This window comes from Kogia breviceps, chromosome 7 (assembly GCF_026419965.1).
Source record: "Kogia breviceps isolate mKogBre1 chromosome 7, mKogBre1 haplotype 1, whole genome shotgun sequence".
NCBI lineage: Eukaryota > Metazoa > Chordata > Mammalia > Artiodactyla > Physeteridae > Kogia > Kogia breviceps.
Window position 1 is genome coordinate 42,693,440 of NC_081316.1, and position 21,721 is coordinate 42,715,160.

Below are 21,721 nucleotides of genomic sequence, written 5' to 3' on the forward strand. Positions count from 1 at the left end.
AAAGAAGGTGTGAAGTGTTTTTTTTTTCTTTTCTTGACAACTAGCTCAGCTCTTTTTCTTCCTTCCTACTTATTACTATAACTGAATGCTATTACCCCAGGTAAATACATTGTGTGACTGTAAAATAGTAGTCTGGAATGGAGGTACATAAATAATGTGAGCTTGCTGATTTTTATTTTCCACTCAGAAATGGCAAATTAAATAATTAGACTTACTATTTGAGGTAGTTTGTGATTACCTCGTATAAACCAAAATCATTTATATTAGGGTCTGATTATGTGGAGACGTTTTCAGTATCTAAGGAGATCTTAAAAGACTAATACTGATAAGCTAAAAACCAACAAAAGTATAAGAGTTGACAGCTTGTTACATGCAAAGTTTAGTATCTGGAAAGAGAATAGGAGATAAATTATTTTATTACTTTAGCAAATTTTACTTTTGGGATGCTACCAGCCTTGTGGAAATAGGCAATAAAAGGGAGGTGTCAGGGTATCTCTGGAGATACAGCAAACCTAATTATATAACCAGTAAAGCTGTACAGAGTGTTCTAAGTAGCTTGAGTCATGGAGGAATTTGGCAAAAACTGATGAAACTGATGAGATGGAGGTACATTTTTAGGTCACCTTTAAAGTTTAGTAATCTAGCCTCTAAAGGAAACTTATCACAAAATCTTAGTTTTAATGTCCCCTTTGTAGATTATTGGAACAGCTAAAGAAAATTTTCTGAATTTTAATAATGTTTCCTATTAAAATTATAGCCAATAATATGATCCTATAAAATTTGTAGTAGTGCTTTATTTAAAAATGAGAATGAGAACAAAGCAGTATATCATAAGCTATTAAAACCACTTAATTTGCTAAGACATTAAAAGTCATTTAAAAACATAAATATACTTCTTAATGTCTGCAGTGAAATTTTTTTCTTCCTTTGGGACCTTCCTTTTGTGAGACAAATAGCTGGTTTGGTGATTTCCTTATTAACATAGTAAGAGTCCAAAGTTTGTACTTTGTGTTTTCAGAATAGTGTTAATACTTTCAGTGTTTAGGAGAGTTAAAATTGTTATTAATCTTTTACTAACTTTCAGTGCGTATTTATGTGACTTGTGAGAATATTCCTCTCCTTGGGTTTCTATGTATTTTTAAGTAGAGCAATAATATAAAATTTACCTTAATTTTGATCTTAGTCTGGGTCAACTTTAGTCAGCTATACATCTTTTTTAAAAAGTCTACAAAATAAATTTTTTTAGGAAACAATTTGTTTTAGGTTTCATTCCTAGAAAATAAATGAACATATATGATCTGTGAAAATGTTATTTGAAATCAAAAAAGCAGAAATGCAGTGATATAAAACAGCATTTCTAAATCACAGTTTTAAAAAATATATATAAATCTCAAACTTTTAAAAAGAAAATTTGCATAACTTTGTTTAACATCTATATTTCAGAACGTGAAAAAGATCACAGCTCCTCTCGTCCAAGCAGTCCTCGTCCTCAAAAAGCATCTCCAAGTGGTTCCAATAGCAGTGCTGGGAACAGCAGCAGAAACAGTAGTCAGTCAAGTTCAGATGGTAGCTGTAAGACATCTGGGGAAATGGTGTTTGTGTATGAAAACGCAAAAGAAGGAGCTCGGAATGTAAGAACGTCAGAACGAGTGACGCTAATAGTGGATAACACTAGATTTGTTGTAGACCCATCCATTTTTACTGCACAGCCAAATACAATGTTGGGCAGGTTTGTATTGCTGTTCTTTGTATTATTAATTATAAAGCACTTTAACATTGCTTTGTTTTTTTTTTGTTTGTTTTTTGTTTTTTTTTTGTTTTTCATTTAAAGTTTTACAGTAATTCTCTGGTGGAATACAGTGTTCCTGCTGAACTTTCTAGGTTAAATAATTTGCTGAAGTTAATCCAGCTAGAAAGTAGTAGAGCCAGATCTTGAACTTGTTTTTATTTCAAATAATCTGCTTTACCAGTAGAAACAGCAAATATATTAGTTAAATGAAGACAGGACACTAAAAGATCTCTATAGGTTGAAAGCATAGGTTGTGTTTAACAAGGTGAATTTAACAGTGATAATGCTTCCTTCACTTGGGGCTCCCAAATTCAACCCCCAAATACAGCAGGTATCAGCATTTCATTACCTGAAAAGTTAGCATGAGTTATCAGTTTGATGTAGATACTTAAAAAGGAAATAATATTAACAAGTAGTTAGTAGAATGAAGGAGAGATAATTGTCTCTTAATCTGTACTAGTCTGGAGTAATAGATTAATATAAAGTTTTTAGTTATGGGAACCACAGTCTAGAACTAATATGGACTAGTTATGGGAACTTCTGTCTAAGGATATAGACTTGATTTTTCAGAGTGTTCAAAACTAGGATCAAACACCTTTTAATTGTAAAATTAGTGCCTTTTTTCTATTCATTCTTATATAAAACGGAGACACATAAATGAAATGGAAGTTTACATGAGGTAAAAAATAACAAACTTGTGTTTTTTGCTAGGTTGCATATGTAACTATTTGGCATACCTCTGTGTGTGTGTGTGTGTGATTTGTAAGTATCTCTGAATACTGAATAAATGCCAGCATGTGACACTGTTTACATTTTGAGTAGACAAATATTTCCTTTTGACATTAGCACTAGACTTTACATCTGTACAAAAAAAAAAATACTTGAACTCTATAGGCTTTTATGTATTATTAGAAGCATAAGGAAGATTGTTGATGGGAGCTCTTAGGAGTATGACTGAACACTGATAATACTTTATATTTTTACCTAAACTGTAAAGGAACACAGTTGAAAGGTAGAAGTAGATATTTGAAATTTTTCTTCAACTGATAGGCTACATTTTTCTTAAAACAAAACAAATGCAAAAGATTTTTTTTGTGTTTGTGATCCATATTGATCTGAAAAGTATAGCTTTCCCCTTTTGTAAAAATTTCAAGTGTTTGAGAAAATTGCATGACATTTGATTCCTGAAAGACTCTCTTCTTTTTCTCCCAAATCAGTGAAGGCTTCTTTTCATGTCAGTTGATGAAAACATATCTTTGGGGATGAAAATTAATATTCATGGGAACTGTAAGAAACAGTTGGCATTCTTTTGGAAACTTTGAAATAAAAAAGCTTTTTTTTGTTTTTTGCGGTAAGTGGGCCTCTCCCGTTGCGGAGCAGAGGCTCCGGACGCGCAGGCTCAGCGGCCATGGCTCACGGGCCTAGACGCTCCGCGGCATATGGGATCTTCCCGGACCGCGACACGAACCCGTGTCCCCTGCATCAGCAGATGGACTCTCAACCACTGCGCCACCAGGGAAGCCAAGAGGGAACTATTTAAATTGGGAGATTGTTGAATAGCAAACTTAGATCAGCCATATTTACTTTAGGAATGGTGGCATCATTGAATTCAGAGGTTCAAATTCCTTTAATCACAATTTTAAAATTTTCTTGGGAGTTATGCATTCAGCTTTTCATTTTGAAGGACCTGTTTTGCAAATTGCCTCTTTTCTAAATAGTTACTGTTAAAGGGCCAGCAACATGACTTGAAAAATAAATTCACTTGTATTTTCTTTTTGTAAAAATAGTAAGAGCTTGTTACTTATTTATTTAGAATTTTCATTCTCTTCTTAACTTGGTCATTCCTCCCTACCCCAGCATTTGATTGCTTGTTTTTCAGTTCTGGAATGCAAGTATAAGAATTTTGTGCAAAATTTGTTACATTAATAGTTAAGATTGTGAAAAGTAACAATCTGCATATGCTTATTTTACTTTTTTCTAGTTTAGATTACTATACGTGCTTCTTTATAGAATAACTGCGTTGAAGACAGTAGTCTTAAGGAAAAGGCACAGATAACATAGTTTTCCCTCCCTCCTTTCCCCTCCCCATCCCCTCTCCTCCCCCTTCACCTCCTCCCCCTCTCTCCCTCCATCCCTTCCTTCCTTTCGTTCTTTCTTTTTCTGGTTAAAATTAGTATAAGAATTTCTCCTAGATTGATGGGGTTTTTTTTCATCCCCTGAGGTGAAGGGACTGGAAAGTTTTTTAGCTTCTGAATTTTATTAATTTATTTTGTTTTCTTATAGCAAATCTTTACTGCTGTTTCCTCACACAAAAACATATTTTAATATTCCTTCATTTATTACATTTGCCTGAATAAACTTCTGATAAACATTCTTGAACTAATTTAATGACATAATTTAATGCTTAAATTATAATTCCTTTTTACTTTTGTACATGAAAACAATTTTCCCTTTTGAAGGAATATCTCAGTGATATATTTCTCAATTATTTGCTACCATAGGATGTTTGGATCTGGCAGAGAACATAACTTTACACGTCCCAATGAGAAGGGAGAGTATGAGGTGGCAGAGGGGATTGGCTCTACTGTGTTTAGAGCTATTCTGGTGAGTGCTCTTTCTTATGTGTATTGAATGAATCAGTTGACCCCTTCTTGTTAGGTACTTGGATTGGAAGCAGAGTTCTATTTGGATATCTCTATGGAAGTATCCAGGGCATTTTTTAAAAAATACAACTTATCTTTTTTTGGTGTGTAAATATAATATGATATAAATAAATGAATTTTATAACCTTCATAAAGATAAGATAGGAGATAATTCATCTCTTAGGTCTGCACAGGAAATTCTTTCAAGGGTTTAGTGGTAACATTTCTATAGTCACATTACTCCACCCTCCTTAATTCTATTAAATACAGTAAGTTGATAAGTCTTTACTACCAGAGAATAAATGTGGCTACTGGAATTCTAATATTTTATTGCATATAACTAACAGTGGACACTTACGAACATTTAAAAGTCATCTCTAAAATGTATTTCTTACCATCTTTGTTTTAGAACTTAAAAAAAAATTTAACTTTTTATTTTGAGGAATATTTGAATTAGTACTGCAAGTCCCTACTTATAATTTTAAACCAGTGATAAAGGTTTGATTTATAGTGTGTGACAGTTTATGCCACAGTCTGAAAATATGGTTTCCTTAAATAGTTTTGTGGGAAGAGGAGAGGGAGGATCCTGAGGTACCGTACAGCCAGGAAAAGTAGTTGATAATGATCAGTACTAACAAGTACTTTGAAAAGTACCAGAAGATGTCTTGCTTCCATTCATGTAGCAACTTCAGAAATAATGTTACTGTGGCTCTGAACCTCAAGAAGCTTGAGGCAGATCTTAATTTGGGGGGAAGTGCCTTTTCAGCTGCCCGTACTTCCATCTGACCCCCCAATGGAGTTGATAAGTTTACTCCATGACTCAGCTATGGAGTAACTTATCTGTAGCTCTGGGCCAGCCCCTAACAGCATTTTAAGTAGGTTTTGGAAATAATTACTATTATTGTTTGTAATAATGTGGGCAACACCAAAGAACAGTATTTGGAAGAAGAATATCTAATTGTGTGTTCTGTTTGCATATATTTGAATACTTGGATATGATTTTGAAATTCTTTACTAAAAACCTTAAATTTTGCTCAATTCTCTAGGTAATATTTAAGGTAACTTAAAATATATCATTTAACTTCCTTAAAAATTTTTTTAAAATGCATGGTAGTTATGTAGACAAATAATTTGTAAGGGGGAGAATACATATGCATTAGCATGATATAGTAGAGAGAAGAGATGCATAAGTAATGAGGAGACCTGGGTGCTAATCTTACCTCTGCTGTTAAATAATTTTATAATAACTGGGTGAGTCAGTGAACCCATTTGGACATAAATTTTTCTTGTTGGTAAAATGAAAAAGTGGTTAGGTGAGTGGAGGTCCCACCTAAAATTAAAATTCCACAGTTGCTCAGAGTACCCCAATTTTTGAAAATTCTGCCAGCCCAACCTTAATAATAGTTTTGCCTACCTCGTGCACCAGATGTTTTACGCATTCTTTACTTTTTTTTTTTTTTTTCAGGATTACTATAAAACAGGAATAATCCGTTGTCCTGATGGCATATCTATTCCTGAACTGAGAGAAGCATGCGACTATCTTTGTATCTCTTTTGAATATAGTACTATTAAATGTAGAGATCTCAGTAAGTATGATGTTTTGTGTGTGAGTGTTTGTAGAGTTAAAATATATTGGAATGAAATGCCTGAAATAATGCTGTTTACCTAGACTTCAAGTATTTGTTTAATTGAATTCTAGAACACTAATACCATGAAGATTATTTGTGAAGGTCCACAGAAATCTTTGTAAGCTCTTGGTGTAATTTTCCAAAACTTTCTTTCAACTTTAATAATTTTTTTGTTTATAGTCTCTCCCAGTTTTCCTCTTCAACTGTCTCCTCTATCATTTGTTGCCAGTCTTCATCTCCTAGCTTGGGAGCCCTGGCTTTGGCCAAGTGTGGTATTTGCCTTCACTCCTCAGATCACATCAACCAAAAATTTATAAATTTTTTGTACTTGCCATGTAATATAACATCCTAAGCCACTATGAAAGAAATAAATAATTCTCAAAAAGAATATTGTCATTAAAGATTTTAGATTGAATACCAAATACCTAGCCCTCATTTATACAAAGGGTTAAATGACTTTATCCAAGAACTTCAAGCATAGTCTCAGAGCAGGGTCTAGACCTTTGGAAATCTTAACTCTGTGATTGATATTTTCCTGTCACTCCCTTCCTTAGCACCCTTCCCTTTCACTGTTACATCATGCCTAAGAAAAAAGGTGATTATACACAGAAAAGTCAAAATGTATATGAGAATTTTCAAATGTTGACTTGCATATTAAGTGGTTGGAAAAGTTCAGAAGAAGGAGATGTCATTGTAGGCTAGTGGGATTGGGGAAGAGTTCAGAGGAGACAGACAGTAAAGAGTGAATAGGAATGATTAAGCAAGAATGGGGTAGGAAGGTTTACTCATTTGGGGATTACAGATGTAAGTGATAGACTTTGGAAATAACCTAGTTGGTGCAGAGACTATACTGGGACTGGAAGGAGATGGGAATAAATAGGGGGGCCAGATTATGGAAGGTCTTTAAACTAATATTCTTACATTTTATCCTATGTAACGTGGGAAGCCATTTTAAAAGTTTGCTACCTGTGGTTATAGATATATGTTAGTCCCAGATATATGGTTATCTTTTACTTCATTACCTAAACTCAACACTAGTTTAGCAGAGTGGGGTCATACCTTCTCAACATTGATGTGTTAGAAATTGTGAATGGGAAATTTTATTTAAATTTGTAAGGCAACTACTATATATTTAAATGTAGCTAACCTTCATGCTTAATTATGAGCTAACTTCTTGAAAATGAGTGGCCTTATTAGGTCTGTTCCTAAGTACCGTTTTCTTTTTGCCAGATATTCTTTAAGGTCTCCATAGGGACAAAGGATTGGATGGTCCACCTTTGAGTCCATTTCTATATAAATGATATTTAAAAGTTTAAAGTCAAGTAGCTGGACAGCTGAAGTGTACAGCTGTAAACTTGAACAAAGTTGTTTTTTCACATCTTAAAAAATGTTTTTTTGAAATCATGAGCATTAGTTATTCTAATTTATAATTCTTTGACTTCAAGTTCTGTGGTTTTTTATTCTTTTTTTTTTTTTTTTTTTTTGCGGTACGCGGGCCTCTCACAGTTGTGGCCTCTCCCGTTGCGGAGCGGCTCCGGACGCACAGGCTCAGCGGCCATGGCTCACGGGCCTAGCCGCTCCGCGGCACGTAGGATCTTCCCGGACTGGGGCACGAACCCGTGTTCCCTGCATCGGCAGGTGGACTCCCAACCACTGCGCCACCAGGGAAGCCCTCATGGGACCATTTTAATTTAACTTTATGTGATTAAATGTTGAATTTTGGTGACTGTCAGATAAAAAAACACAAGAATTCCGTATAGATGAATGGATTTTAGTTCTGTAATCCTTTGGACATAGTTTACCTTGTCATCACTGTTAAGTATCATTTATTTGTTATAGAATTAAAGGTAAGAATATTTATGTGTAATAGAAAGAAAATATGTGTAATATGTTTTTTCTAGACTTTTGGCCTTTAAATACTACTTGTGTTTCTACATTACTTGTAATATGTATTACTGGAAATTTAGAGATTTTCATAGACTTTATTGCAACAAAGCTATATAGAATTTGAAGAGATAGAAATGGTCTTGTAAATATAAAAGGATACTGTAGGTGTAGACTTGAGTCCAAAAATGAATTTTTTCCTGCAAATATGTGCCTTTACTGAATATTGTAATGGCACTTTACACTAAAATGTCTTTTTGTCTCTTACTTAAAATTATAAAAGTACTAAATGTATATTGAATAGAGCATCCTGGATTTCTTGGGCAAGTTACTTAAAACCTTGTTTCTTAGTTGCCTCATCTTTAAAATGGGAGACAGTAATACTACACGTCACAGCATTGTTGTGAAGATTAAATGGATAGTACTTGACACATAGTGTTAAATAAGGGTTTGCTTTAAAAAAAATAAAAGCAAAATTAGGAAATAAAGGTAAAGTAAAATAAAAAAGTATTAAAGGATCATATTGTACATGCTGTATTTCCACATGAAAATATATTGTGAATAACTGTATTACAAGATATGCTTTAATAATAACTTATTTAATGGTTTACATAGTTATCACTCATTTTCTGCATTTTTATTGAATACTCACTTTATACTAAATGTTAGGTATGTAAAAAGCAACAAGACCAGACCCCTGTCCTTATCATGCTTGCAGTATAGTGGGAAAAACAGATAAGTAAATTATATTGTGTTAGAGGAAGAATAGGGTACTAAATGAGCATGTAGGAGCTGTACCTAACTCAGGTGTGCGGGCTTGAAGAAGCTTTCTGGAGGAGAGGGAAGAGGAAGCGTGTTTCAGGCAGAAGGAATGCTATGTTTAGCGGCAAGAAGATTAGTACAGTGAGGAAATGACTTGTTAATCTTCTGTCATAGAGCTTACCACATAATGAAGGAACTTTGTGATAGGTTGGTAGCTCCCCAACTAGGCTATAATTTCTTCACTGTACATATTCTCTTACCAGGTAAGCACTGTAATCCAGAAGAGGTTTTGAGAACCAGGGCTGGACTCACAAATGAAGACCTGGGGCTAAGAGAAATGAAATTATAGTGTCCAGGGTGAAAGTGGTATGGAAAATGAAATTTAAAGTTTGCAAAAGGACCAGTTCAGAAGGCCCAGGAAGAAAGGCACCATCCACGTGGGAGATAGTGGGATTGTAAACAAAGATCAAAAAACTGAATTTAATTTTAGTTTGAGAAGGGAGATAAGAGGCAGAGACTACATTTGGAGTCACAGAAATATAGAGACACTGAAACGACAGAGACACTTGTATGTTTTCTCTCTGTCTCCTCTCTCTTCCCCCCACCTTTCTCTCTCTCTCTCCCTCCCCCCTCCCTCCCTCCCTCTCTCTTTCTCGCCCCAACCCCAGTCTTGCTCTATTTTTCAGTTTATAGCATTAAATCAGTTTGAATTTGAGTACAGGGACTATACCTTTTCAACTTTGTGTCCGTAGTGCCAGGCACATAGTAAGGATTCAGTAAACATTTGTTGAAAGAATAAACTCTTTTAATCCCTTCATGCATTGTTTAGGACACTGTTGCACTTATTGTCATCTTCTCTAGTATCATTAGTCCTTCCCTCTTTGTATAGAGTAATCCTCAGTCTCAGACATACTCAAATCTGACCTGTGTCTATTGTAGACATTCAAAAAAATATATCATTTGAAAACTTTTGAGCTTTTCATTGATTCTTTGAAGTTAATTTTTTGTAAGAATTAACATGTTTATTATACTGACTCCTGCTCCAACTGCTATGTCTTTCCATTTATTCAGTTTTCTTTTATGTCTTCTTCTGCTATGGTCTTAAGTTTATTCTTTGGTATTTTGTATTTTTGTTACTGTTGTGTGTAGAATATGTTCAGATTTTCTAACTGCTAACATATGAGAAAATTATCGAATTTTGTATGTTTGTGTTTAGCCACCTAACCAAACTCTGTTTTATTTCCAATAGTTTTTCAGTTGTACTTTTATATTCTTGGTAGGTAATTGACCCTGTTCTAAGTAAAACTTTTTATATCTTTTTGTCTTACTGATTGACTATAATATTTTCAACAACGTTAAATTTAGTGGTAATTCTGGTACCCTTGTCTTTAAAGGCATTTTCCTTTAGGTTTCACTGTTAAGTCACTCTTTCTTCAAGACTTTGGCTCTTTGACATCCGTCTTTTAGGTCTTCTGCTTATTTTCCTCTCACTTGCTCCCTGATCCTTCATACGTTGAATGTGGTCCTTCCCAACTGTTCTGTCTTCAGCTACCTTCTCTCTTACAGAATCTATACAATTAATCTAAGTGATGCCATTCATCACTGTGGCTTCAGATATTACATATACACTGTAGATTTCCAGCTGTTTTTTAAAAAAAGTATTATTTATTTTTGGCTGCATTGGGTCTTTGTTTTTGCGCGCGGGCTTTCTCTAGTTGTGGCAAGCGGGGGCTACTCTTTGTTGCGGTGCACGGGCTTCTCATTGCGGCTGGCTTTTCTTGTTGCAGAGCTCAGGCTCTAGGCGCCCGGGCTTCAGTAGTTGTAGCTCGCGGGCTCTAGAGCGCAGGCTCAGTAGCTGTGGCGCACTGGCTTTGTTGCTCTGTGGCATGTGGGATCTTCCCAGACCAGGGCTCGAACCTGTGTCCCCTGCATTGGCAGGCAGATTCTTAACCACTGCGCCACCAGGGAAGTCCCTCCAGCTATTTATCTCGAATTCCTACCTACCAGTTACGTATTTCTAGTTTACTATTTAACTTGTATAATTTTTTTTCCTTCTTAATCAGGCTTTTAATGAGTTCCATGAATATAGTACATATAGTGATGAACAAGACAGACATTGTCCCTGCATTTATGGAGTTTACAGTCTAGTGGGGAAGACAGGCATTTAACAAGTAATGAAAAGCTGTGAAAATGCAGTGAAGAAATGAGATGCTGTGACAGGTGTATGGTAAAGGGGCTATGGAGGATCATTATCTGAGTCAGTGACATTAAAGCTGAGACGTAAGGGAATGGAAAAGAGAGTGAGAAGCTCTCCAGGCAGCAGAAATGGTATTTGCAGAGGCTCTCAAGTTGGAAGGAATATGACATGCTTAAGGCACTGAAAGAAGGGAAACATGGCTACAGTGGAGGAGGAAGAGTGTGAGTGGTGAGATACAAGGCCAGAGAAGTAGGGAGAAAACAAAATTTATTAACTAAATAAATGTTTATTAACTGTACATTCTGTACCAAACCCTGTGCTAAGTTCTGGGGATGCAGCAGGAACAAACCAGGCAAAATTTCTGTTCTAATGGAACTTACACTTTTCTGGGGGAGACAGACAATAGACAAGGTAAACAAGTAACATATGAACAAATACCATGGTATGTTAGATAATGATATGTGCTGAGGAGGGAGAAAAAAGTGAGGAAGGGACAAAGAGTAATATGAGAGGCCTTCATTGCAGAGGAAAATTGAAGTAAATTCCAAGCAGAGGTTAACAGTGAGAGCAAATGTTGAAGCAGTTTGCCTGGCATGTTTGAGAGCAGCAGAGGCTAGAATAGTTGGAGTGGAGTGAGTGAGGGTGTCAATAGTAGGAGATGAGGCCCAGCGGAGCGAGGTCGTGTAGGGCCTTTATCTTTTGGCTTTTACTCTGAGTGAGATAAGCCATTGGAGGGTTTTGAACAGAGAAGTGATATAATCTGTAAGGCTGCCATGTTTTACCATTTAATGGGCGCACTGTTCACACAGAATTCAATGTAGACTCATGCAGTGCTGTATTCCTGATCTGACGTAGGCTTTAAAAGAATCACTGTTGGCTGTTGGGTTGGAAATGGACTGGAAGGAGAATTAAGATACACACAAAGAGGTAATTCGGAAGCTATTATCATAATTCAAATAAGAGATGATGGTGACTTAAATCAGGGTGGAAGCAGTGAGAAGTGATCAAATTCTGGATATACTGGATGGTAACGTTGTAAGGATTTGCTTGCTGGTTGAATATGAGGTGGGAAAGAGAAAAGGACTTTACCTGGAAGTGTGGAGTTGCCATTAATTGAGATGGGGAGAGACTTCATGGGAAGCAGAAATTTAAAAGCTTGATTTCGGACATGTTAAATTTGAAATACCTATTAGACCTTCAAGTAGAAATGCTGAGTAGGGCATTGGGTATACATGTCTAAAGAGAGAAGTGTGGGCTGTTTATATGTGGGAGTCATCACTATATGGATAGTATTTAAAGAAAAAAAATTTAAAGGACTGTGCACACTGATGTGTAACCTCCTTTTTCACATAACAGGCTTAAGGACCAAGTTGAGGATTTGGGACTTTTATTCTAAGGATAGTACAAGCCATAAAAGGTTTAAACTAGAGACACCTATTTAGATTTGTTTGGCTGTGGTGGGGGAAATGAATTACACAGGGGCAGAGGTGGCTGATGGGTTCTACAGTAGTTTGGGTTAGAGTTACTGATGACTTGGACTGCGGGGGTTGTACAGTGGGGCTGGAGTGTATTTTGGTTGTAACTGTTGTCCTGTCACAGATCATTCCAAACTTAGTAGCATAAAGTGTGATTATTCTTATTTTGTGGGCCAAGAATTCAGACAGGGTACAACAGAGATAGCTTATGTCTGCTTCACAATGTCTGCGGCCTCATCTTGTGAAGAATTGAAAGGATGAGGTGACTGAAAAGGCTGAAGGCTTCTTCACTCACTTGTCTGCACCTGAAGTGGGACAGCTCAAAGTCTGGGTTCAGTGAAGACTGTCAGACAGAGTAGCTCCACGTGACCTCTTCATGCGGCTTGGGCTTCTCCAGGCCTGGAGACTGGGTTCAGAGAGGAAGCATCTGTAGAGCAAGCATTCCCAAGACCAAGGCAGAACCACAAGTCATTTTCCCCTCACCTCTGCTGTGCTCCCCTGGTTACAAGCAAGTCAGTACAACCAGCCTAAATTGAAGGAGAGAGGAATTGGACTTCTCTTGCTGGGAGGAGATATCAAAGTCACATTGCAGAAAAGCATGTGGCATAAGAGATTTTGCTGCTGTCTTTGGAAAACAGCATCTTCCAGAGAGGAAATGACACAATTCAAGATGTATTTAAGAGGTGGACTTGTTAGGTCTTGGGGAATGATTGAATTAAGAGATGAAAAAGGAATCAAATATTCATTCATTTATTCTACAAATATTTAAGAGCCTGTTATATGACTAGCACTCTTCTGAGTTGATTCCGAGAACTTGAGTGGATGGTGATGCCATTTACTGATTTGGAAAACTGCAGAGAGAGAGAGAGAGAGACAGAAATGATTAAGTTCAATTTGGAGTATATTGAGTTTGAGGTGCCAGTGAGGGGGCATCCGAGTGAAGATTTCCAGGAGGCAGTTGAATATAATGCATCTAGAATATAGAAGGCAGAATTAGTAGAATAAATTTGAGAATTGTCAGCATAAGGTGAGAGAAAAAAAGAACTTAGAACTTCCCTGAGAAATAACAATACTTAATGACAGGCTGGAGGAGAAAAAGTTGACAAAGGTGACAGAAGCAGAACAGCCAGAGAAGAGAAAGAGAACCAGGGATGGTGGTATCAGATCTTAGGGATGAGAGTATTTTAAGGAGGGTGTGTTCCCTGTAAGACATTCCATCAAGAGGTCAAATAAGATCATGATTAAAAGTTGTTGGGCTTCCCTGGTGGCGCAGTGGTTGGGAGTCCGCCTGCTGATGCAGGGGACACGGGTTCGTGCCCCGGTCTGGGAGGATCCCACATGCCACGGAGCGGCTCGGCCCGTGAGCCATGGCTGCTGAGCCTGCGCATCCAGAGCCTGTGCTCTGCAACGGGAGAGGCCACAGCAGTGGGAGGCCCATGTACTGAAAAAAAAAAAAAAAAAAAAAAAAAGTTGTTAATTGTCAGGCAGAAGACCTAGATAGACATTTCTTCAAAGAAGACATACAGATGGCCAGTGGGCACATGAAAAGATGCTCATCATTGCTAATTATTAGAGAAATGCAAATCAAAACTAGAGGTACCACTTCACACCTGTCAGAATGGCCATCATTAAAAAGTCCACAGATAACAAATCCTGGAGAGGGTGTGGAGAAAAGGGAACCCTCTTACACTGTTGGTGGGAATGTAAATTGGTGCAGTCACTATGGAAAACAGTATGGAGGTTCCTCAAAAAAAAAACAATAGAGTTGCCATATGATCTAGCAATCCCACTCCTGGGCACATACCCAGACAAAACTAATTTGAAAAGTTGCACTCACCCCTGTGTTCACAGCAGCACTATTTACAATAGCCAAGATATAGAAACTACCTAAATGTTGTCTATCAACAGATGAATGGACAAAGAAGATGTGGTGTGCGTGTGTGTGTATGTATGTGTGCACGCACATGCGTGCACACACACAGGAATATTACTCAGCCATAAAAAATGAAATAATGCCATTTGCAGCCATATGGATGGACCTAGAGATTATCATAGTAAATGAAGTAAGTCAGAAAGACTAATACTGTATGATATCACTTATTTTTGGAATCTAAAATATGACACAAATGAACATATCTACAAAACAGAAACAGACTCACAGACATAGAGAACAGACTTATGGTTGCCAAGGGAGAAGGGGCATGGAGGAGGGAAGGATTGGGAGTTTGGGACTAGCAAATACAAACTATTGTATATAGGATGGATAAACAAAAAGATCCTACTGTATAACACAGGGAACTATATTCAATAGCCTGTGATAAACTATAATGGAAAAGAATATGAAAAAGAATATATATATGTATAACTGAATCACTTTGCTATATAGCAGAAATTAACACAACATTGTAAATCAACTGTACTTCAGTAAAAGTTTTTTAAAAAGATGTTCATTGTCTTTAACAATCTAGAGGTCATTTGGAGACTGTATGTTGAGGGCTCTTTTGAGTAGTGAGTGTGGAAGTCAGATTGGAATTGGTTCAGAAGTTAGGGGAAAGAGAATGTGTTTATATATATATAGGAGTTTGACTATAAAGGGAATTTTAAAAATCATAATGGAAGTAGACAGCCTAGAGAGAGACATGGCTAAATCATAATATTATAGTTAATTATTTAATCATTTATTATATTAGTGGTTATTATATAATTAGACAACATGTTGTAGGGGGGAAAAAAGCTCTAATTTGGGAGACTACAGATTTGAGTTTTAGTGTCTTCTCTTACCCTCCCAGTAGTTCCTGAGATGGTAGAGCCTTAGATAAGAGATAGGATGTTGCCATTGAAATAGGAATAAAATAAAAATTATTAGGTCAGTGCATATGAGTTTGTGACTATGTATTTGGAAACTTAAAGTTGTTCATTATGTCTGTACTTAAGAAGGATCAAGTGAAGTGCATCTTTCATTCCTCTCAATTCTAGGGTCACGTAAGCAATGTAATGTAAATGTAAATCCTGTACCGTGCTATATTTTGCCAGTTGACCCTTTTCATCTCACTCCTCTTCCTACACAGTAATATCAGTGTTGTTTGTAAATAATTTTCTGAGAAAGAAAATGTGGGAGATGGAATAATCTGAAAAAATATCCTTAGGATATACTTTAAGATATAACTGTATACATTGATGGAAGACAAAATGATGTAGTCAAAAATACCCTGGAGAGTAGATTTATTTCTGATGGTGAAAATTAGTTTTGTAACCTTAGGCAGATTGCTTCATGATGTGTAAAATGAAGGGGCTTGTGTTGGATGACTTTAATTGGCCCTTCTTGCTGTAAGATTCTACAGTTCCATAAGAACTCTTCCTGGGCAAAGTTTTGTTGACTGAAGAGTAACCACTATATTGTCTACAGGATCCCAAAGTAGATGCTGAAACTACTCTGCTGTTTTGTTTGTTTGTTGTTTCTGCTCTTCTTTTACTTATCAGTCACCCCCAAAATGAAGATCTTTTTGTGGCTTTTATTTCAGGTGCCCTAATGCATGAGTTGTCAAATGACGGTGCTCGTAGACAGTTCGAATTTTACCTGGAAGAAATGATTCTTCCTCTCATGGTAGCTAGTGCCCAGAGTGGGGAACGCGAATGCCACATAGTGGTGCTTACAGACGATGATGTGGTTGATTGGGATGAAGAATATCCACCACAGATGGGAGAAGAATATTCACAAAGTAAGTCCTGTGGCATATTTTCTCTCTCTTAAATCATCACAGATTTTCTCTTTATCTTTTACAATATTGATCAAAGGACAGTTTTTATAAAGAAAGTATGTTGAACTCTTACTTACACCAGGAGTTGGCAAACTACAGCCTGTGGGCCAAATCCAGCCTTTTGCCTGTTTTTATAAACAAAGTTATATGTATTGTCTGTGGCTGCTTATGCGCTACAATGGCAGAGTGGAGTAGTTGGAATGAAGAGACCGCATGGCTAGCAAAGCCCAAAGTGTTTACTATCTGGCCCTTTACAGAAAAAGTGTACCTGCCCGTGTCATGCACAGAAATGGTTTTGTGGAGTATCTGGATCTTAATGGTTTTTTTCTTTGCATTTAGAAGCATCCAAGAGAAGTAGATCCTAGAATAGTAGATAATAAAAAATAAGTGTTTTTTTTAGATGAATTTCTATTTGTATATAAAATGAGAAGCTTCAACTCAGTGATTGCAAAGATGACTTTAAGTTCTAAGATATTCCTTTTTTTAATGTCATAAGTGTTCCTGAAGGATACAGTGACCCTTCCGAAAGCTTTGTAGAACTTTAGGTATTTCTGACCAAAACAGCACATCTTGAGCAACAGTGACTAACTACTGTGTTTCCAAACTTTTTCTGATTAGAACCTTTTGATTTTTTTTTTTTTCTGTTAGAAAATTTCTCATATTGGTTTGGTTTTGTTTTTATGGTGAACCCAATCTAGTATTTTTGAACAGCTTCATAGATTGAGAAAAAGAGTTAAAAGAATGATTCGAGGAGCTAGGTAAAATAGCCCAACATCTTGTTCTGTCCTCCAGTCTGTTGACTCGGTAAGGATTAGGGTTTAAGTAAAAAGTACAGGATTATAGAAAGTACTGGAGCCCTTTAAGCTCTGATTTTTCCATTTTATTTACCCTTTTCTAAAAATAAAACAAAGCAGACTAAGTGGTATTCTTTTTTATTTTAATTCTAAAGATTTTCATTAGATTATGTTATCATAGTGCTTTTCAGAATTTACATTGAGACATTTCCTTTGCATGGTACACTTGAATGACTATTCTGACTCTTCTGTGGACAGTTAGAATAATAAAATGTTACTATTTCCTCCTTCCTAGGCTCTTTGCTGACAATGGTTTTCTATGATAATATGTGGAATAAAAAATTGAACAAAGCACAGGAAAAATAAAAGGTTACCAAAGATCAGAAGAAATACACTAAATCATTTTCTGTGTAGAAAAAGGAATGAACAAACTTTTACTTTTCAAAAAGTTTGACTCAAAGAGAGTAGAGCCAACTGTAGAACACAGAAATTATATTATAGTGATACAAGAATAATAATAGACCTGGGCTTTTCCTTTTTAGTTATTGAGCTTTTCATTTCAATGTTTTTTGGTTTGTTTTTTGTTTCTTACCTTAAACATTGAAGCTTAAAAGGACTGAAACATTTTTACTCAATTTGTCTAAATATGTTTCATTTTGTGCCAAGATGTTCCAACGTAAAGAAGTTACATTTGAGGAGACAGAGATGAGATAGTCTCTTCAGCCTGATTTTCCTAAATGTGACATTATAACACCACCCATTCTGAGATGTCAAGAAATCTTTATCTTAAAATAATATCAGTAGTCTTAAGGATGTAGTAATAATCACAAATTTACTCCATGAGTAGCTTCTGTATACGTTTTTTCCTTTTATTGGCTCTTAAACCAGCATGTTTGGTTTGTGAGTGTGTTTTTCTTTTTTTGAAAAAACCTTTGCAGTTCACCTTTTAAGGGAGATAACTCCACCTGAAAGAGAGAAGGCGAGGAAAGTCCATCAGTCTAACTCCCTGAAGTGCCCAGCACATTTGGAAGACTCAACATGTTGTCAGTGGAATGTCTGTCCTTTGCAAAGCCAGTTTGCTCTAAACAGACTAACCTAGGCAGAACATGCTCGAATCTGCCATTTTTAACATCAATATTAAGTGGGACTGTTCGCCTGAATGGAAAACAGTTTGTGGGGTGGGCCTTTGTTTGGGGGGAGTTATTAATAGTTGCTCAATCCATGAAATGCAAGATGTATCCATTTTGTACTTTCTGACAAGGCAGTTTTTTCCCCTCCAGATGAGGCCTTGTAGGCATCAGAGCAAAGTCCTTTACTTTGCCTGCTTGATAATCATGTGATATTGATACCTTTTTTTGGTTCTCTTTATTTGAAGAAATTGGGGCAGATCCCATTCCAATAAGTTTGTATATGATATATCTTTCAGAAGGAGATTCTTCCTATGGATTGGGTTATCTGATTGGTTATTAAAGCTTTTCTTGTTTCAACTTATGTAGACATTTGCTTATGTATTAACTGTACTGAATTGTCCTGTCATGTTGGCTAGTCATCCTTTGGCATCACTGCATCCATTATTTGGGCTTTTAGGGTTGTCAGGCCCCTTTGATGATCAAGATAAACTTGAGTCATCTCCAAGTACTTTGATTTTAATAAGAAAATATTTTTGTCTCTTTGTTTCCAGTTATATATAGCACAAAATTATATAGATTTTTCAAGTACATTGAAAATAGAGATGTGGCCAAATCAGTTTTGAAGGAGAGGGGTCTTAAGAAGATTAGATTGGGAATAGAAGGTAAGACATTTTCACTATTTTCTATTTTCTTTTGAAAAAAAGCAAGGTTAAACAACTGGATCCCATTGAGAATATAGTTTGAATATTTTGAGAAAAATTCAGACAAATGATTACTGAATGCTCATGCAGGAGACATATAAATAACAAAAATCAGCTTCCTTCATCTGAGATGATAAATAGAAGGCCATTAGAAATTATTATTCATTCCATAAGATTCCCTAGCAATATAGAGATATGAATTTGTCTTTTCTGCTGTCGCCCGACTTAATGCATTTTGTTTTGTTTTGTTTTGTTTTTGTTTTTGTTTGCGGTACGCGGGCCTCTCACTGTTGTGGCCTTTCCTGTTGCGGAGCACAGGCTCCGGATGCGCAGGCCCAGCGGCCATGGCTCACGGGCCCAGCCGCTCCGCGGCATGTGGGATCTTCCCAGACCGGGGACGAACCCGTGTCCCCGGCATCGGCAGGCGGACTCTCAACCACTGCGCCACCAGGGAAGCCCCTTAATGCATTTTTGACTAAGCCCATGTAGTGTGTTTGGCATGCATGCGTGTATATTCCCGTAAGACTGACAGGACTCTTTGCCTAGTAGTGATCGTGATCAAAGCTCAACAGAATTAAAATCTAGTACTTTCTGAAAATTCATGTAAAAACAGTGCTAGTAGCTTACTAGTGTCTTAAAGTATAATAGCTTATTTTCAAATTAAATTGAATTGCAAATGTACTTCGTCTTACTTAAATGCATACTTTTTAGATTGCTTTTTACTTTATGATTTAAATGAATTTTTGTCAGATGCTTCTTTTATTTTAAAGTGTCCTTACTAAAAACAAAATATCTTCCTTGGCATACCATAGTAAAGGGTAAAGACTGCTTGTATTCAGAGCCTGTGATTTAATAGCTGTATGACCTTGGCCAAGGCACTTTACTTCTCTTTGCCTTCATTTCCTTATCTAAAATGGGAGCATTAATAAGTACTTTATAGGGTTATTGTGAGGACAGAATGAGTTAAAATAGGGCCTAGCACATAGTAATTTCTGTGTTTGTGATGGTGATAATGAAGATTGTGGTGTTCAGATCAATGACCAGATAAGCTGCTGGAGATCACTGTAATAGGCTGCTGAGACATATAGGGAAGAATGACCAGAAACAGGGTCTTTGCGGGAAGGGGAGGAAACTTTGGGCTTAAAAAAGAGGACACATTAGGTTTACCAGTATGTCCCCTCTTCCGTCATTTTGCAAAGGATGGGATTTAGCGGTTTCCTTTCAGAGCTAAAGAGAAGGTAACTGGAGGGAGCTACTTTAGATTAGCAGGCAGGGAAGCAGTTATTTGATCTGAAGCCTGATGGGTTGGAACTAGATTGTAAAAAAAAAAAAAAAAAAAAAAAAACCTTATATACTGTGCTGAGGAGTATGGACCTTCCTCTTTAAGCGTGAGGGCATCATTGGTAGTTTTAAAGCAAGGATGTAATATGATTACACTTGTGTTAGAGTGGTGATTCTGTGTGGAGGGCAGAGTGTAATACAATGAGATGGGAATTTTAAAGACTTTTAATAGTCCAAAAGCAATCAAGGACAAGGGAATAATAGAGGGTAGAAACCTTTCTGATCTCTACTGCTGCCCTTCAGCTGGTAATTGAGTGGAAGTATGAAATGAAGAAGACATTCTACAGAAGGTCCTTAGAAGGTATTTAGTCCTTGCCCCTGTTCCCCCTCACCTCAACCCACATACACACTCCACACGTGGCTAAATATACTTAGCTACCTATGATGCCTACATAACATCCTTCTATGCAAGAATCCTTAATTGAGTCCCTACTATGTGAGGCCTTCGTATTTTTTTCTGATTCTAACTATGGTCTAACTATGGCCTATGGGCCAAATCCAGCCCATTACCTGTTTTTTATAAATCAAGTTTTATTGGAACATAGACATGCTCATTAATTTATGTATTGTCTGTGGCTGACTTCACTACAACGGCATAGTTGAGTGGGTGTGATAGAGACCATATGGCCTACAGGCCTGAAATATTTACCATCTGGCCCTTTACAGAAAATGTTTGTCAGTACTTGGTCTAAACTAGCAATTCATGCTAGTGGGAAGGAGAGAAGGAACTTTTGATAGCATCTAAGGAAAGTATGTCTTTAGAGAAATTGCCTTACTAGTAAATGACTGAAATTTTTCTGAAACCAGGATGGTTGTTACCAGTTGTTACTCTTCAGTGATTATGATCTAAGAGGAGGAAGATATAATTAATTAGGGAAAGCTGTGTCAGCTGAAAAAAATGCACAACCTAAATGTTCAGAATTATGTTTTATTCGGTGGCCTTACTGAGGACTATAGCCTGGGATACAGTCTCTCAAACAGCTCTGAGAAACTGTTCCAAAGAGGTAAGGGAGGAGCCAGGATATATAGGAGGTTTTTCTGGAAAAAAAAAAAAAATCAAAAGATTACTGCTAATCACAAAAAACAGACATCTCAAGTTAATGATTTTAGCGCCTCTCTATGTTTGGGGAGATGCAGGAGTCTAGGCTTGTTGCAATTATTCCTTCCATACGCATCTTAACTGTCTAGGGCCAGTATCCTGTTTTTCTCCATCCTGAATCCCCCTCAGGAGCATCCTTGGGTGGGGGTGGCTGCAGTGGCTGATGGCTTGATGGCCGCAACATCCTTGTTTACTGACATGGCAGGCAATGGGTTTTTTTGTCCATAGCTGCTTTGGCCATTGGCAGTTTGTCCATTGCCAATCTGAATGAACTGCCTGGTTGTTGAGAGTAGTAACATTTTAAATGATATAGGGGTTAAAATATTGGCTTTGCTGACCTAGGTGCAGAAGTACCTGGAATTAGCAAAGCTGGAGAGTTCTACAGCTCCTTGTCACTTAACAGTAAAAAGGAAAGAAAAAACCCAGAAAAATATAAAGATGAGATTTAGGTTTAAAGAAAGTAGAAGGCTAATACTGCAGTAAATTGCAGGCCTTGAGGCCAGATAATCCTGCCAAGGGAA

The 21,721-nt window shown here is 36.7% G+C and overlaps 1 protein-coding gene across 23 annotated transcripts in view; it reads left to right on the top strand.

The window, feature by feature from the left end:
* Window positions 1-21,721, top strand: part of BTBD10 (BTB domain containing 10) — a 77,018-nt gene that overhangs the window by 53,847 nt on the left and 1,450 nt on the right. For 11 of the 23 annotated variants that reach the window (XM_059070679.2, XM_067038218.1, XM_067038214.1 and 8 more), the window contains 6 exons: window positions 1,444-1,729; window positions 4,291-4,393; window positions 5,897-6,017; window positions 15,899-16,096; window positions 17,868-17,972; window positions 18,611-18,721. In XM_059070679.2, the coding sequence (XP_058926662.1) occupies window positions 1,444-1,729; window positions 4,291-4,393; window positions 5,897-6,017; window positions 15,899-16,096; window positions 17,868-17,972; window positions 18,611-18,721 (924 nt within the window). Of the gene's footprint in view, window positions 1-1,443; window positions 1,730-4,290; window positions 4,394-5,896; window positions 6,018-15,898; window positions 16,097-17,867; window positions 17,984-18,610; window positions 18,722-21,721 lie in introns of all 23 variants that reach the window. The other 12 variants (XM_067038227.1, XM_067038220.1, XM_067038222.1 and 9 more) reach the window with 2 other exon arrangements.